At 46.3% G+C, this 18,263-nt stretch overlaps 1 protein-coding gene across 1 annotated transcript in view; it reads left to right on the top strand.

Annotated features, from left to right (window-relative positions):
• PLXNC1 (plexin C1) overlaps positions 1-18,263 on the top strand; it is a 464,687-nt gene that overhangs the window by 314,242 nt on the left and 132,182 nt on the right. The window contains exons 16-18 of the mRNA XM_085653399.1: positions 3,948-4,049; positions 5,609-5,712; positions 10,550-10,603. Coding sequence (XP_085509525.1) covers positions 3,948-4,049; positions 5,609-5,712; positions 10,550-10,603 — 260 coding nt within the window. The remainder of the gene's footprint in view (positions 1-3,947; positions 4,050-5,608; positions 5,713-10,549; positions 10,604-18,263) is intronic.

Below are 18,263 nucleotides of genomic sequence, written 5' to 3'. Positions count from 1 at the left end.
GGAGAGCATGCAAAGTGTGCATTAAATTTTGGCCGGCCCGAGACGGCCAGCCAAAATGTCATGCGCACTTAAGAAATGCCTACCACTCCTCCCCCAGCCTCGTACCAGCCCAGCCCCATACCCCCAACTGACTGAGCCCGTATGCTTAAATAAAATAATAATGATATTAAGTTATTATCATTTTATTTTTCCATTTTTAATTGCTCAGTGTAGCGTTGCTCCTCTGCTTAGCAGAGGAGCCGCCATTGTATATGAGAAGCAGGGCATGAGGGGGGGGATTAAAGGCCAATGGACAGGGAAAGGAGAGCCGATTGTGAGGAGTACACAGTATTCTGTAAAAAGAAAACATGTTTTAAGAGCTTAAAAACAGAAGTGTGTGCACGTGTTTTTGTCTGAATGAGTATTTACAAATCCCAGGGGGGATCCGATAGCCACCTTACCATACCAACTGAAAGCTCCTGTACCCAACTATTTTACTGAACAATACATTTATCAGGGGGTGTAACACCCCAAACACCCCCTCCCCTGAACCTATGCCCCTGGTTACAGCACGCCTTTCCAGCCATTTTGTATTTCTGGATAGATAGTACCTTAAGTGATGCTCGATCACAGTGCTGCATCAGAAACATACCAGTCTTTAGAAATTCGCTTAGGTGACAGCACATCATAAACTATTTTGAAATGAAATATGAATGAATAGTACCTATTCACTCTGCACTCCCAATGCAATCTGCAGTCACGTCCAGTCTGCAGAGCCACTCAACTTTTGTTTTGCAGTCACCAGCCACTACTCACTCTGAAATCAGTGGTCACCATTCACTCTCCAGCCAATAGTCACCATTCTCTCGTCAGTCACCATTCACTCTCCGGGCAATAGTCACCATTCTCTCTACAATAATCATTCACTCTCCAGCCAATAGCCACCATTCTCTCGACAGTCACCATTCACTCTCCAGCCAATAGACAGCATTCTCTCTACAATAATCATTCACTCTCCAGCCAATAGTCACCATTCTCTCGTCAGTCACCATTCACTCTCCAGCCAATAGTCACCATTCTCTCGTCAGTCATCATTCACTCTCCAGCCAATAGTCACCATTATCTCGACAGTTATCATTTACTCTCCAGCCAATAGTCACCATTCTCTCGACAGTCATCATTAACTCTCCAGCCAATAGCCCCCAATTTTTTATTTTTTATTTTATTTTAAAAGTTTTATATAGCGCTAGCTTGATCCGTAGGTATCAGAGCGCTTTACATACATACTGTAAAGAAAAACAGACGGAAATTGCATTACATAGTAGGCAGGCAATAAGGAAGCAAAACCAGGGATAAAATAAAATACAGCATGGAAGATAAGGTGGTTAACACAGTCCGGTCACCAACTATCCTTGCATGTCAAGAGAGAGGAGTAAACTTGGATATTAAAGTCTAGGTTAGTTGACGTTGGTCAGGAAAGAATTTGTTACTATTCACTCTCCAGCCAATAGTCACCATTCTCTCGACAGTCATCATTCACTCTCCAGCCAATAGTCACCATTCTCTCGACAGTCATCATTCACTCTCCAGCCAATAGTCACCATTCTCTCGACAGTCATCATTCACTCTCCAGCCAATAGCCACCATTCTCTCGACAGTCATCTGTTAGCATTGTTTGTCACCGTTCATTCTCCACTCATTACCTATTTCAATTCTGACTCGCCCTGTTGTATCCCTTTTGAAAACACCATCCCACACACCAACACACGGAAGTCACACACCATCAACCCCTCACACACATGCGCAGGCACACACACATACCGACACAGAGACATAGTGACCACACCGTCATCCGCTCCACTCAACACGTATGCACAGACATCACCCAATGATTACACTGACACATTAGTTATGGGTGAAGAACTGCTGCAGGTTTATTTCATACAACATAAGTATGACGATAGAGTGGGTTATCTTACGGGCGATCCAGGGCAAGCAGCCCCTCGCTGCTCCGCCCGCCTTGCGAGCCAGCACGCACGGTGGGTCGATGCCCGGCAGTGCGGCACATTTTTCAGATCCTCCTTTGGATCACGTGAGTGTACACCAGGAAGCAGAGGGCGATCTGCGGGGGCGGCGGCCTTAAGTAGGGCCTAGCCCCGCCCCGCACCAGTGGCCCACCTCCCCCAGCAAATGCCTATTGAGGCCTCCCCTCCCCAAGGCGCGGCCTCTCGGGAGAGGTGGAACAGGAGGGGTGGGGGGAGGAGGCTCCGACGGGTGGCCACTAGAGAGCTGCCCTGCTGATGTCCCTCTGCGTGGGACGCGGGCAGCGGCAGACCTACATACAGACACAGACACAGACACACACACACACATTCTATAAGGGAAACTTGCACTGCTCCAATTTCTCTGCTGTGTATGGAATGATGCCTGCACTACTGCAGCACACAATGTGTGTGAAGAAGCATGCACTCATGCTATATGTGCTGTATCTGTTCTGTGGCTGTGATAGAAGCTTGTGCTGTACATGCAGTGGCGTAGCAAGGGGGGTGGTCTGCCCTGGGCTGCATGAGTTTCGGGTGCAGCGGCCTCCCCCCCTGCTCTTACCTGCGTTTGTCGCAGGGTGACGGCTACAGGAATCGCCAGCACCCCTTCCCCCCTTACATTCGGCCACCTTAGGCGGCAAATGCAGGGGCCACCGAGGGCGGCCTAAGGCCTAGCTACACCACTGTGTAAATGCTGCGTTGGCGTGTGTGATGATGTGTGCATGATCCCTGTCTTTGTTATCACGATCCTGTGCAGGTCAGAGAAGTTTGTGCTGCCGCTGCACATCCTGTACCGGTCCTGTCTGTGTGAAAAAGCACGAACGGCTGCTGCCTGTGCCATTATTCATCCGTGTATGTTGCAATGGTGTTGCATATGTTGCACCTGCTGGTATGGTGTCCTACACTGCAGCCACGTGTCTTACAACTGCTCATTGTTGTAGAGAACCTCAGGGTCGGATTGGCAAGGCGGGCACTTGGGCAATGGGCCGCTATCTGAGCTGCAGCTGTGGCCTGCTCTTTTGGCATGCGTGGTGTACAATTTGGGCTGAGTCTGTGCTGTTCAGGTGCGCCCAGCAGCCCAGTGGGGCCCTGAGCGACCTTTCTGAAGGCAGGTAGGGCGCTATTACCTCCATTTACCCGTGGGGCGGTGGCGTCATTCCCAGCCTCTCGCTAGGCTGGACCATCCATGTTTGCAGATGGACCAGAGGGGGGCCAGAGGGGCCTGAGCAGGAGTGGCCTCACACATTCAGCTGTGGGTCACCATTGTGAAATCATCCACTCACAAGGAGTCCTGGCAATATTTGCTTTTTTCTTGTCTCATTGAATTCAAGAAAACGTCCCTCTTTTAGAGAACCCCTCCCCTCCTTCTTCTCATAGTTCTTAAAACACTGAAGCAGTGTTTTGTGGAAAGGCGCAATCCGCAAATGTGGGCTACATTCTTTGGGGTGCCCGGGCCCATTTTGAATCCCAATCCAACTGTGGATAGCCTTACACTCTTCCTGTACTGTGCTGTGTGTTAGTGAAAGTTGCTGAAAACATTTTTTTACAATACAATATGAAAAACCATAGAGATTTCCAATAGAGGTTATTATGTGAACCGTGGGTGGTTTTAAAATTATTTTTAAAGAGACTTGTTGGGACAGCCATGGCAGGGCCATTGGCACAGAGGCACGCACATATACATTTAAGACATCATGGGAACCGAGAAAAAGAATGAAGGCCTGTTGTGGCCCGTCAATGAGAAACTCTATAAATGCCCACAGTTCCTCTTCAATTTTACGCATTTTAATAGAGCGGTTCATGCCTTTATATTCAGCTACGTGAGCGTAAACGTGTGGACGTTTAGCGTAGACAATAACGCACGAAGCATGGCAGTGTGCATGCATTTGTACTGAAAACAACTAACGATGTTCTCTTCTCTGGCAGCCGCCATCTTGATAACAAGACGCAAATCCAGGCAGCTGAGCCGCAAACTGAGTCTGAAGCTTGAACTCCTGGAATCCGACCTTCGAAACGAAATCCGGCACGGTAGGGTCCCTCTGGCAGCTGATGCCGTGTGTGATGTATGCCTCTTTTTATGCCTACTATCTTTGAGCTCTCTTTAGCATCGAGATTACTGTAGCATCCGCCAGACATGGTCCAAATAAGTTGTTCTTGAAATGTGACAAAAGTAGGAACTAACATTAAGGAACTTCAGCTAAATACTATCGTTAAGCGATTAGGAATCAAATCCATCTGTCCTGTAACTTGTGAGGCAATGTGTGGCGCTCTCCAGCACTTAAAGAGAAGGGTCTTTCAGATAAGGGTTTTCTCCCAGGTTACTCTGATGTGATTCGTTCCCATCCCATCAGTCACACAGGTGTTGCTGTTGGAGGCCCACTGGCTCCACAACTTCCATTTTAACCGTCACAGCTGGTTGTGATTGAACATCTGCCCTTCTGACCCCACCTGGTGAACACATGTTAGCCTTCAGCTACCACATCTGGGTCCTGGACTACTGACCACTGACATGTAAAATAAATACTGCTTTCCTGCACTGCCTGACGATCCCGGATGTGGGCAATAGTAGCCAACTCCTCAGTCATGGGGCGCAGGTGACACTCTTCCCGGGCCTGCAAGGTTCATCAGAGCCTGGCCACCTGCGTTGAACTCTATCCAGTTTCTGAATCTCTTTCTTAGGTGTCCTAACATCAGTGACATTGCAAAGATCTCACTGGGGCAGAAGCAAAGAAAGGACTGTTCTATAAGGTGGGGTCCTGGGGAGTTGGGAAACCCTTTTCGACATCACAAGCTGGTGGTCAATATTTTGGTGACCGCTAGGATCTGATGTGTGACTGGGTGCCCTGGTTCGTAGGACACGCCACTGTTTCTGAATGTTTGTGTGGAGAACATTCTTGCTTCCACTTTTTGACACCACCGTCAAGGTATTGTGTTCTCATAAAGGCCCCAATACACTGTGTTTCTGTTTTCATGCCGTTCATGTTCAGAAAGCTCAATGTTGTGTGTCTACTGTAGCCTGTGCTACTGAGTCTGGACTCTGCCTTACTTACTACCCGGCCGGTAGATGTTTCTTGGGTATATTAGAATATGAGGAGCCAAGAGCCTTGTGTAGATGTTGGAAGAAAGCAGGGTAGCGGAGAGCCCTGGTGGATGTCCTCGGGGATGGGTTTTGCCCACTATAGGGTGCAGCCAATTCTGCTATGTGGTGGTTAACATAGGCTGTGTTGTACAAACTGTTAATACCACAATTCCCTAACATAATTGTGAATGCATTTTGTGAATGCTGTTGGCTGCAGGGTGATGTGCGGGTGACTTTTCCATGGCTTCTTGGACAGTTCTCCAGTCTATAATCAATTGCATGGAAGGGGATTCATATCAGGACAGATGTCACTGCCAAGAAGTTTGTCATTTGTGCTGGTTGATGCAAAGGCACGCCGTCTGTCCCTGATCACCATCAGACACTTTTGGTACATTGACAAAATGCTGCTTTTGTGAAGTTACTCAGCATTGAAAGCGAGTTGGTGCAAGACTGTGACGTGTATTATGTGGCTGACAGTTTGTTTTTTTGGGGGGCTTGTTCTTTCCAGGATTTGCAGAGCTGCAGATCGACCAGTCGGATGTGGTGGACACCACGGGCACTATTCCTTTCCTCGACTACAAACATTTCGCCATTCGGACTTTCTTCCCAGAGGTACATGCTTGTCAATCCATCAGCACATTTTTATGGACCAAGGGAACCCGAAAAGGTAGTTGAGGACCTTGGGTAATCGTTAAATACAAACAACAGTGATCCTCAAATGGATAGAGTAATGTATAGATAAATATAGTTCAGAATCGATACTATATTCTGGAAGTCCAGCCGGACAACCGATTTAATTATTCAAATTGAAGTTGCATACACAAATTACAATACACGTGGGACACAGTTCTGTGTCCAGAATGAACATTGACATTAACAAAACAAACAAGGCATTTCAGGCAAGACAAAAATTGGAGCTTTTTAGGTTATCCAGTGTAAAAAGCTTTTTCAAAACAGCTAGTGCACTTTTTTAACACAAGGGAATAACGTGCATGCTATTTTAAGGGGTCGACGACGTTTCGATCCTTTTTAGAAGAGTACCAGGATCATCATCAGGACTTTGATGTGTACATGCCTGATTGTGAACGAAATTGCCTGTGGGGAAACAAAAAGGGGTAGATGTAGAGAAAATAGAGAAAGAGATATATACGAGAGAAGATTTCAGGCTTTCCGCTAGTGGTGGTTTTTTCTCCCTTGGTCTACTACATCATGATCACGGCACTGACTGAACCCTAATGATTGGAGCTATAATTACCCACAACAGTTCTCTTTACATATAGTTTTCCGTATGCTCTTGTTCCAAGACTTGCTTTATTTTATTTAATTCTCCCCCCTTTTATTACAACTGTGATGCCGATTCAACGCAAATGTTTTTTGGAAAAAAGCAATATATGAAGTGTTTGGTCTGTCTTTACCGTCTTAAAGAACTTTTGCAACTGTATGCAACTTCAATTTGAATAATTAAATCGGTTGTCCGGCTGGACTTCCAGAATATAGTATCGATTCTGAACTATATTTATCTATACATTACTCTATCCATTTGAGGATCACTGCTGTTTGTCAATCTATCAGCGGCAAATATCAAACACCCTGTGCAGAGCAGTGGTGGTCTTGTGATTTGTGCATAATGCGTTCATACTGTGCTTCTTTAACAGACGTAAGCATTCCTCACTATGTAAAACACCCCCAGCTTGCTTTTGCACGGAGGCTGTGTGATCACCACGTGCACAAGAGCACAGTGCACAGGAAGGAAGCGCGGGGCTAGCTTCTCTGCACCGCATGCTCTAACGCGTGAGTTGGCATTTGCACTAGAGACAGCCCAGTGCACAAATCGTGCATGTGATGCAGAGAACGGGGTTCTGTATAAAACCTCCAGGCGCCTCGCTGCTTGTCACTGCGCTCGGGCACATGATGGTGATTCGGCCCCAGATGGCAAACACATGAGGTTATTTATACACAGACTGACTTGTGCTATTACATGGTGTGTGTTGGTGCTCTAGGAAGGCGGGTGCGCACACCTGCTGCTCTTACGCATGATCATAATGTTTCAAATTTGACGCTATTGCGGTCGCCTGTATAAATTAAAGGAAAGTAAAAGTATATCTTGGTATTAAGAATGAAACGTGAAGAATCCTCACATGAATCCGCTTGAATCCTGACATCATTCTCCTAAATTCTAAGTCCTGCTTTTGAAAAAGGGTTCCCGGGGGAAGTGGTGAGCAGAGCATAGAACTCGGAAGGCATACCGCACGTGGTACACACTTACCTGGTACCGCAGGGTGTCGGGGTTACTGCGCGTGGTTTCCCACGCCTACGAAAAGTCAAAAAGGAACTCCAAAATCCCAAAGGGCCTTGTGTCCGAGACACAGGGAAAACATTTACTAATGCTTTGTGACGGATTTGCATCATATAAGTGGTGCAAAACTGGCAAAAAATGTAGTGTTGGGATTTCCTTCTCAGCTTGAATCATGATTTGCATTGGAAAGTTGCCTAAATAATGCAAAATAGTGCTATGCACTATTTTGCGTCAGGGATCATTCCATGGATTCTTACATGGACGTTCACATGGAACCTCCCATGGGTTTTGATGTAAATCTCTGTCAACAACAATTTATAGACAGGCGTGTGCCCCCGAAAATTATGCCTCCTCAGGGTAGGCCTAGCGGTGGAGCAAGTTTAAAAAGTCTCCACATTTTTCCAACTTTAAATGTGTGCTTCACTGTGCAGTACTTCTCCAAACTGGGGAAAGTATTAAAGCATAGTTTTTGTACTGGAAGGGTCTTCTTCCAGTACCAAACTGATGGAATGCACACCCTGTTGGTTTATGGGCAAGGGTGTGTGCATTGGCGCATGGCAGCCTAAAGTGTGGCACTGCTGGGGAGAGAAAAACCGCGCCATATCTTTGGAGATATGGTAAGAGTGCCATATGTATGGAGAAATGGAAACAGTGCCGTATCTTTGGAGATATGGTAAGAGTGCCGTATCTTTGGAGATATGGTAACAGTGCCGCATCTTTAGAGCTATGGTAACAGTGCAGTATCTTTGGAGATATGGTAACAGTGCCATATGTATGGAGAAATGGTAACAGTGCCGTATCTTTGGAGATATGTTAAGAGTGCCGTATCTTTGGAGATATGGTAACAATGCCGTATCTTTGGAGATATGGTAACAGTGATATATGTATGGAGATATGGTAACAGTGTCGTATCTTTGGAGATATGGTAACAGTACAGTATCTTTGGAGATATGGTAACAGTGCCGTATCTTTGGAGATATGGTAACAGTGCCGTATCTTTTGAGATATGGTAACAGTGCCATATGTATGGAGATATGGTAACAGTGCAGTATCTTTGGAGATATGGTAACAGTGCCATATGTATGGAGAAATGGTAACAGTGCCGTATCTTTGGAGATATGGTAACAGTGTAGTATCTTTGGAGATATGGTAACAGTGCTGTATCTTTGGAGATATGGTAACAGTGCCATATGTATGGAGAAATGGTAACAGTACCGTATCTTTGGAGATATGGTAAGAGTGCCGTATCTTTGGAGATATGGTAACAATACCGTATCTTTCGAGATATGGTAACAGTGCCATATGTATGGAGATATGGTAACAGTGCAGTATCTTTGGAGATATGGTAACAGTGCCATATGTATGGAGAAATGGTAACAGTGCCGTATCTTTGGAGATATGGTAAGATGTCGCATCTTTGGAGATATGGTAACAGTGCCGTATCTTTTGAGATATGGTAACAGTGCCGTATCTTTGGAGATATGGTAACAGTGCAGTATCTTTGGAGATATGGTAAGAGTGCCGTATCTTTGGAGATATGGTAACAGTGCCGTATCTTTGGAGATATGGTAACAGTGCCATATGTATGGAGATATGGTAACAGTGCTGTATCTTTGGAGATATGGTAAGATGTCGCATCTTTGGAGATATGGTAACAGTGCCGTATCTTTTGAGATATGGTAACAGTGCCGTATCTTTTGAGATATGGTAACAGTGCAGTATCTTTGGAGATATGGTAACAGTGCAGTATCTTTGGAGATATGGTAACAGTGCCGTATCTTTTGAGATATGGTAAAAGTGCAGTATCTTTTGAGATATGGTAACAGTGCTGTATCTTTGGAGATATGGTAACAGTGCAGTATCTTTGGAGATATGGTAACAGTGCCATATGTATGGAGAAATGGTAACAGCGCCGTATCTTTGGAGCTACGGTAACAGTGCTGTATTGTTGGAGATATGGTAACAGTGCCTGCTTTTCTTCTCCCTTTGATGCAACGCAGCTCAGCAACTCTGGGTGCTGCAATGTGTTGCATCAGAAGTTAGTAATATTCTCCCAGAGGCTCAACTGGATCTATTACTTGATGTGATAGAGGGATGAAAAATACATTGGGGTCTGGGCATGTTTAAAGCCAATAAGCAATTTAAAATTAATCACTGGATTACTGTGGGTCTCACAAGACGTTTTTGGACATGTGCATAGTTGCCACTCCTGCTTGACAGTGGATTCAGGGGTGAGATTCCTAAAATGAACTCTTGGTGTTTGTAGGTGGCAGATGTAGCGGTGTAATCAGTGGTGGCTCCTCCACTTGGGTGGAGAAGCGCCGGCCACTGCATTTTTTGCAGTGGAAAACCAAAAAATAAAATGATAATACCACTATGTTATGATCATTTTATTGTCCCTTTGTTGTGGAGCGGGGCGGGTCTGTCGTCAAAGCCAGCAAGGGGAGGAATGGTGAGCACTTAAGTTAGCATGACGGTTTGGTCGGTCCTCTTGGCCCGGCCAAACAGTTCTGCGCTCTTTGCATGTTCCCCACCAGGCTGCATAATGCAGCCTTGTGAGGAACAGGCACAGGCTCGCTGTGCCTGTCTGAGTGCCGATCCACGGCGCTCAGACCAATCACTATGCTGTGGCACGGGTGCTTCCTGCTTTAGAGGATAACGCAAAGCAGTGGTCCGGCAGCAAGGTAAGTCACAATTTTTTTTTTTTTCAAACCCCACGCCTCACCAGCGCTACTCGGTGGCAGCCGCCACTGGGTGTAATACGTGTCAGAGTGGTATGGTGTACAGGAATGTCATCTACTAAAAAGTGTATCGAAAATATAATTTACAAAAACATCACCCCACTGGTCGTAATAATATAAAATATATAGTCATTGGTACGAAATATTTGTGAACGATCTTTATACCGCAATATATTTTAGTCCTCAGTATGCGGACAGTCAGCTGCCAGAGTAAGGTCAGAGCAGGTGAACACCCTCAGGGAGAAATTTCTGCTACAGTTTACATTGTCATCATAGCAGGCTTCTAAACCTTACATTACAGCAAACGATAAGTTTGTTATATTAATATAAATGTAATTTGCCAATAAATTTCATTGTCGGAGGTGTCACTGTCATCTTTTATTTTGGAATGTTTCTGTTTTGTCTCTTTTAGTCCACCAGCCCTGACTCCACGTTAATTGAAGAGCTGTGCAATGCTGTGCCTCCAGTAAGTGCATTCAAACAGTGTTACTCCGATGCTTTCTGCTGCCACTCATACATGTTGATTTGATTTAGGAGATGTTGTGCATCTGCTCAGAGCTGTGTAATTGACTAGCACTTTTGACTACATCACACACTAATATATTTCCCAAGTTCTAGTGGTATAGCTGTAATTGATATATGAGGAATACAGTAAAAACATATTTTATTTAAAAAAAAGATTTTTTCTTAATTTGTATCTCTTTACAAACTCCATATGTTTAGTCTGAATTGTATCTCAACCAAGTGGACGTCACTCACATTCATTTCCAGGATATTGTCTGCCTTTATTTGCGTATGATCATTGGTTAAGAATTGTGCTTAATTTAATGATTATATAGACTTCCCATGCATACTTAAACAAAAAAGATAAATATATATTCTGATTACTAAATTATCATTGCACCTAAATAAACCCACTCCTTTCCTCCCCCTCCAAGGTGGGTTCTTCCTGTGCAGGCCTAGCAAGGTCTGTTTGTTTGATTGATATCTCATTCCTATTGAGCCTAACATCGGTCAAGGGAAGGGGCTGCTTTACAGGAGCCACTGCCATACTGAATTCTGTATCCAGACCAATGTAGACTAGTTTATTTTCATAACCGTGATATATGTTGTCCATATATAGTCCCTTCTGATATATTGGAGTTTTCCCATATGCTCGCCAGCAGACTCACATGTTCAGGTTTTCCATTTCTTTCACTCATTTTCTCCTTGGTTGGCTTCATGGCTGAGGCACAATCTGCATCAGGGACTATCTGTCCCACGTTTCACCGCGCCCGGAGGAGCTGAACAGCAGCCCAGAAGCACCTTTGCGGGGAGAAGCTGGTCTTCCCACATGCATATAGCGCCAATGAGCATCCCGCTGCGTGGGACGCCAACCTGGATCAGGGACTACCTGTCCCATGTTCTACCACACCCAGAGGCGCTAAACAGTAGCCAGCAGCACCTTTGAGGAGAGGAACTGGTCTCCTCATGTGCATATAGCACCGACGAACATTCCGCTGAGCAGCCCGTGCCAGGACAAAGCCAAGGCCAAGGGCAGGCCAGTCTAGGTCTGTCGGAGCCTATTGGAGCCTATGCTGGGCCGCCCCTCCTTGGCTTCTGACTTTAGATCTTGGACGTACTGATGTAATTATCATTTTGCTGTTTTGTTGCTACCATTGCCTGTGGGAATGGGCAAGCGAAAAGTTGCAGGAGGCCCCTCTACCTCTACCCCACCTGGGAAAATCACCTCAATAGATTTGATGCATGCAGAGTGCCATGGGGGTAATAAGTACTGAGATTGAGTTAGCGGAGAGGAGACTCTCATTGGTTCTGGCACGGCTCTAGGCATTAATATGGCTTCTCTTTCTACCAACTCGCCTGTGCCATCATCTATTGCCCCTTCTTTTTGTGAGCAGTGTTTTTACGCAAGTCGACAACATGCGTCCTGTTAGAAATGGGTTTTTGGTTGGCTACGGCATGCACCTAAGCCAGGCAGAAACCACCACTGTAATCAGGGCAAGGGAGTTACACACTGAAGATAACCCCTGCTCACCTCCTTGGTACCTTGGCAGAGCAGTCAGGCTTAGCCCAGAGGCTATGTGTAAACGTTTGCGCAACACACACACACAGCAGTGACACACTAGACACACCACAAAAGAAACTCCCCACAAAATTATATCAAAAATTGCCTTTGTATTACTCATAAAACATATTAGAATGTAATGACATATATACACGGTGCCACCTGGCACTTAGTATGACTTTAAAGGGGATTATATACACTGCAGGGCCAATCGGACCACTGTCATACCCATAAGAACTCACAATTAGTGAAAACAACCAGTAACTACTGGTGACATTGCACTTAGCATAAACACCTTAGGCATGAACATCCTAACATCACCTAATACAGCATATTAGGTAAAACATAATCAGCAGTTGTGCAGTGCATCACTATCACTGCACACATAGGTACCGAGCATAGCACATTATGCATATTATCATCAGCAATAGTGCACCAAAGTACCCACTTTCAAAGGGCACACATTAGGCAAAAGCATTACAGTAGGGCACATGTACCACATATTACACTTACATCAGGGTCATTACTGTGCACCTATTGGGAACCGTAGCCCACCAACAGGCGTATTACAACTCAGTGTCGTTGTCCACAAGTCAGTACACTCTCAAGCGGGGGCCCTGTCCTGGGCTCGCACTGCAATGCCCCTTTCCCAAAAGCAAAGGCTCTGCCAATTGCGTGTCCCCTCTGGCGCTGCCCATAATCGGACGGTGCAGCGGCGGACACGGAGCTTGCTCCTCAACCCGGAGCAAACTAAAGATGGCCTGAGCATTCGGGCCTCATGCTGGGCACCCCCACCTTTTCGGGAGTTCCACGAGTGCAGCTACCCGCTAGCATCTAGGGCAGCTGCAGTAATCTAGCTCCGTCCCACTCACCAATCACAGGGGGGCGAAGTGGTTCAGGTCATAGCCGTTGGCTGCCCAGCCGGGTAAGGTTCGAGTCCTTCTAGACCTGTAAGTCACCCCCGGCCGCCACGTACCAACTTCCTCCTGCCTGCCATGTAGGAGCCGGCCTCTCTCCACAGAGCAAAGTCTCCGTTGGCGCTGCTCATCCCCGCTGACCGGTTCCTGGCAGCGGGCCCTGACCACAACCGACTCGGAAACACGTGGGGCTCTCCTAGTCACCACGGGAGCCCCGCCCATAGTCAGACTCTTTCCGCCTGACTTCCGGCCTCAGTGATCACGAAGCGAAGTCTCCGTTGACTCGACAGCCCGCTCTCCACGGCGCGGTGGCGCCAGTTCTCTGTACGGCTGGAGCCCAAGGCTCAGGGAGATGGCAGCAGCAGCGCACTCTGTGCGTCACACGGTGCAGGGGCCCCCACTCTGGGCAACCGGCTTCTTGAGCACGTTAAAAAAATGTGCCCCACTCCAAGACAGAAACCATGTAGACCCAAGCTCTCTTCCTGCACTCAGCCCCTGGAGCAGAGCATGAGAAAGCACTTCACCAGCGCTGAGCCTCAAAGTCACAGGCCTGCTCACAGGGCCCTCTAGCAAAGGGGAAGTCCTTCGTGGTGGTTCCTCCTGGCACCCAGCAGTCCTCTTCGTCCTGTCTTCCCAAGTAAGCACACCTTCATGGGGTCACAGCCCCAATACTTATACTACTTCCAGTCTTTGTTCTGTCATGGCACAGGGCACAGGACCTAGTCCAGACCAGTTCTGGGAGGCACTTAAGTGCACAACAGTACCCAGTGGTAGTGTAGGCTCTGGCCCCAGACACAACACAGGGGGGCAGAGCCAGCATTGTGTAAGGCAGGCACAGCCCTATTCAGGGTCAGGTGCTACTTTCTCCCACTACTCCAAATGCAGATCGGCCTTTTCAGCCAAGAGCTGACTCACCCAGCCCCTCTGGAGCCACTGCACCTCCCCAGCCCCTGTCATCCAAAGCCAGACATGCAATACACAACAGGCAGGCACAAAGACACATAGCACACAGAAATGCCAACTTCTAAAAGTGACATATCTAAAATAGCGATGATAAATCTGCGAACACCAGTGCGCAGCATTTATTGCCACTATTCCAAACATACCAAACTTGATCACGCTACTCCTCTCATGTCAGGAATTACCACTGAAACACAATTCAGGGAATCCCCAATGCATTCCAATGAGAGGGCAGTCTCACAGTAGTGGGAAACCAAATACACTGTTTGTCACTACCAGGACATGCTACACAGTTAAGGCACATGTCCTACCTTTTACCTACACCGCAACCTGCCCATAGGGCTAGCTAGGGCCTACCTTAGGGGTGACTGATATGTAGTAAAAGGGGAGTCACATACGTGGCAACCACTTTATGTGCCACGTCCTAGTGGCAGTAAATTGTGCGCGTAGGCCCTGCAATGGCAGAGGCCTGAGACAGGTTTGAAAGGTTACTTTGGTGGGTGGCGCAAGCAGCGCTGCAAGCCCACCAGTAGCATTTAATTTACTGGCCCTGGGTATATGAGATACCACGTTACAAGGAACTGATAGGTAAATTTAAAACGCCAAACAGGTGTAGACCAATCTTACCACGTTTACTATAGAGAGCACCTGCACTTTAACACTGGACACCAGTGATAAAGTGTCCAGAGTCCTAAAACCAACAACACCAGGTCAGAAAAAGTACCAGGAGGAAGACAAAAGTTCTGGTATGACCCTGCAAAAAGGGTCATTCCAGAACTTCCTGTCATAGAGAGTCCGCTGCTAGCTGCCTCGGCCAAACGGCCCAGGAGGATCGCCTGAAACAAATCTGCGAAGGTTGCCAGACAAATGAGATTCTCTCCCTCGCCTTCTACTTTGGTATAGCCAACATTGTTGTCAGTGGAGGCTACAGAGGGGCCAATTGTGTTCAAAACTCCCTGGTCGGTACAATAGATGGACAAATGCATTGCTAAAGTCAAGCATATCTTACAAGCAGAACTGTCTCTTGTTATTGAATGCCTGGTAGCTAATGAGCATGGATTAACTGCTATAAAGCAATCACAGTCTTCAGCCATACACGTTTTGTGTATGTTCCTAGGGTTAACCAAGGTCAGGTGGCTAGCTATAGCAATCCTTCTTGTACTGCAGGGCTTGTGCCACCTATGAGAACTACTCTGGATAGCCATCGCCCTGACCCTAAAATTCCAATCCCCGAAAGCAACACAGGGTGAAAAGATTTCCCATTTTGAGGAGTCTAAATCCCAAAAAGTTTATTTGCTGGGAAAGCCCGGGGCTAGTTCAGTTTCTCAGAACAGCAGCCGACCTGTTGCTAATCTCACTCCTGTGTGTATGTGGTAGTGTTATCTGCAGTTCCCCCTTTACGTGTGGATCAGGGGGAATCACACAAGGAACTTTTAAATAAAACACAGAACTGGCTTGTAGGGGACAGGGATCTTCCTCTTTCTCTGGCCAACAACATTCTATTGGCTCACAGGATGGGCTGGATTGGGTCAGGGTTGGTGGATAGACCTCGGGACTGTGTAATTGTTAACTCTAAATCCCCACTGTTGGTGCAGAGCCTGCTTTTTGGGTATTTGAGTAAGCAGACAGCCTAGAGCAATATTGCGTTATTGCCAATAGGCTATTTTTAGAAACCAAGACACTATTCTCGGTTGGCCCCTACTTCGCTGAAACAAGGAGTTCCTATGTCACCACACCCCAATTGCAACACCCCCTCTTCTTTTAACTCTGATGTTTTTAATGTTCTCAACTCTAACCACTTTTATTGTCTGTCAGGTGTGGATTGACTCGATAACGCCATCCAGTCTAGGTACAAAACTGCTTTTAGATACAGATCAGCTAAAATAGAGTTTCTGGCCGCTAGTTTTTTCGAAACTACGCTATAGATCAGCCCCCTCAGTGGTGGGACAGCAGTGTCAATGTGAACAGTCTCATGCAAAAACCAATAGCCATATCTATTTCTGGTCTTGCAAACAGTCTGGTATCTAGATCGATCAGGAACAGACCCATTATTGCCGTGCTGCCCTAAGAAACAGTGAGTCGGGAATGATCTCCTGGCCAAGGTAACAACGGGGATTTTGCTTAAAGTCATTCAGCCCCCCCACCAAGTTAATATCCTTCAATATAGCAGGGATATCCTCCAAGCTAATTTGCCTAGAATGGTGCCAATTTATTTTCCAAGAGATATTGTCCCTGAATCCTGTGTATTGCGCAGGCTTCAATAGATTTAGGAAGGAAGCAGTAACAACTAGGAAGGGCAGGCCCTCTGGGCAGGACCTAGACCTAATTTAGTACCATCCTCACCTGTACATCCAAGGAGATTGAGATGGACTCCCCTGATATATTGTGCAGCATTTTGATATTCCTGCAAAATGTACTTTATAACATTTATAATGTGTACTGTAGCCACCAGGGAATAAGTCGGTATTTCTGGTTGTAGAGCTCCTGAACTCCGACCTTGTAGCATTATTTGTTGGGGGTGGTAAAAATTGTGGTTGGGGGAACTTTTCTGAACCACTGGATGTTATTAGTGAGACCCTTACAGTTGAGAAAGATGGTGTATGGTCAATACCGGGCCTAGAAATCCCCCTTATCAAGAAATGCTCTCCCCAGGCACATCAAGTTAATGCATTAACACTCAACCAGGGTCTACGAGCTTGCAATTGCAGAACAATTTCTGATAGAGAGGGAAACCATGCATTTAATTGTATTCAAAGTAATAGCCTTATTGACTATATCATGCTGAATGTAAGATTATGGCCCTAATTAATTGATATGATCATTACACCTCGACGAGATAGTGACCAAAATGCTCCTGTCCTTGCTATTGGTATTAACTTGTGCAACAGCCACACTAACTTTGCCGAGCCTTTTGATAGAAGGCTGAGATTGACTAACAATCCAGCAGAGTCAAATGGAGTGCCCTGATTCAGTCCAAAGAGTTGGTTGGGAACATTTATAAGCTAGTAGCTGATAGCATTGGGGGTTGCTTCTACTGGATTTGTCATTGGATCAAGGGGAGTCCCTGCGTAAGCTTAGCCCCATACATAACAAGATGTTCTTGAGAATAAAGAAACACTTTTATGTGGAGGCAAGGCAGGTAGTTGGAAGGAAGAGTCCTGTCTCCTGGTATAATAAGCTATGTAGAGGTGACAAGGCAGCACTCAGTGATGCCATAAAGCATCAAAATGGAATATTGAATCAAGCCACGAGGGGGGGGGCGTACAAACGCACTGTTACAGAAGCAAAAAGAGCCTTGGAACATCGGAGATGGGAAGGACTGTTGGTCGCTGCTAGAGGCTGGGAGCACTGATTCTTCTGGAAGATTGTGTCGACTAGAAGCTGAGACAGCCTTTGCCCAGTTAAAACCCATATAGCAGCATCAGCTTGGGTTACGCATTTCTCTTGCCTGTACTTGGTTTTGGGTGATCTCCATGACCCCCCAAGCAACTAGGCAGGGTTAATGCCAGGTAGGCAGCCCTGCAGAGACAGAATGGTAGGGATGCCCACCCAAATAGGCGGATCCACCGAGTGAACGTATAGAGATTTCCCCCATCTTAACTTTGGAAATAAGCAAGGGCATTAAGAAAATTGCCCCTAATAAAGTACCAGGCTTAGAGAAGATCCCAGGAAATCATTTTCTAGATGAAATATATATTTGGAACTCATATTTTACATTTATCTTTAATGCTATCATGAAAGGGGCACCCATCCCCCTCGTCTTGGGTCGGGCAGAAATAATACCAATTTTTAAAAAGGGGTCCCCGAGCTCTTCCGACTTACTACAGGTCCAAAAGCTTCATTGATGGTTCCCAAAAGCTGTTCAGCAGGATCATTTTGGATAGGTTGCAGGAAAGGTTAATCTCGATTAAGATATTGAATTCCACGCAAGCTGGTTTTTGCGACCTCCATAGACCAGGTGTTCTGACTCCAGCTTTCATTCTGGAAAACAGTTCTCCTAGAGGGATGGACATCTCTATGTGATCTTCGTGGACCTGTGGTTCACGTTTGACCTAGTGCCTAGATCTTCTCTTTGGCAGGCACTCGCTGATATACAGGTCCCACTGTAACTTCTAGACATTATTATCAGGCTGCATGAAAATTGCTTTGCTCAAGTCAGGTGTGGCCAATTGGGTGAACTGTCA

Source organism: Triturus cristatus, chromosome 4_1, assembly GCF_964204655.1.
Source record: "Triturus cristatus chromosome 4_1, aTriCri1.1, whole genome shotgun sequence".
Lineage (NCBI taxonomy): Eukaryota > Metazoa > Chordata > Amphibia > Caudata > Salamandridae > Triturus > Triturus cristatus.
The sequence above is the reverse complement of the archived record's forward strand: the minus strand, read 5'-3'. Positions and strand labels throughout refer to the sequence as shown.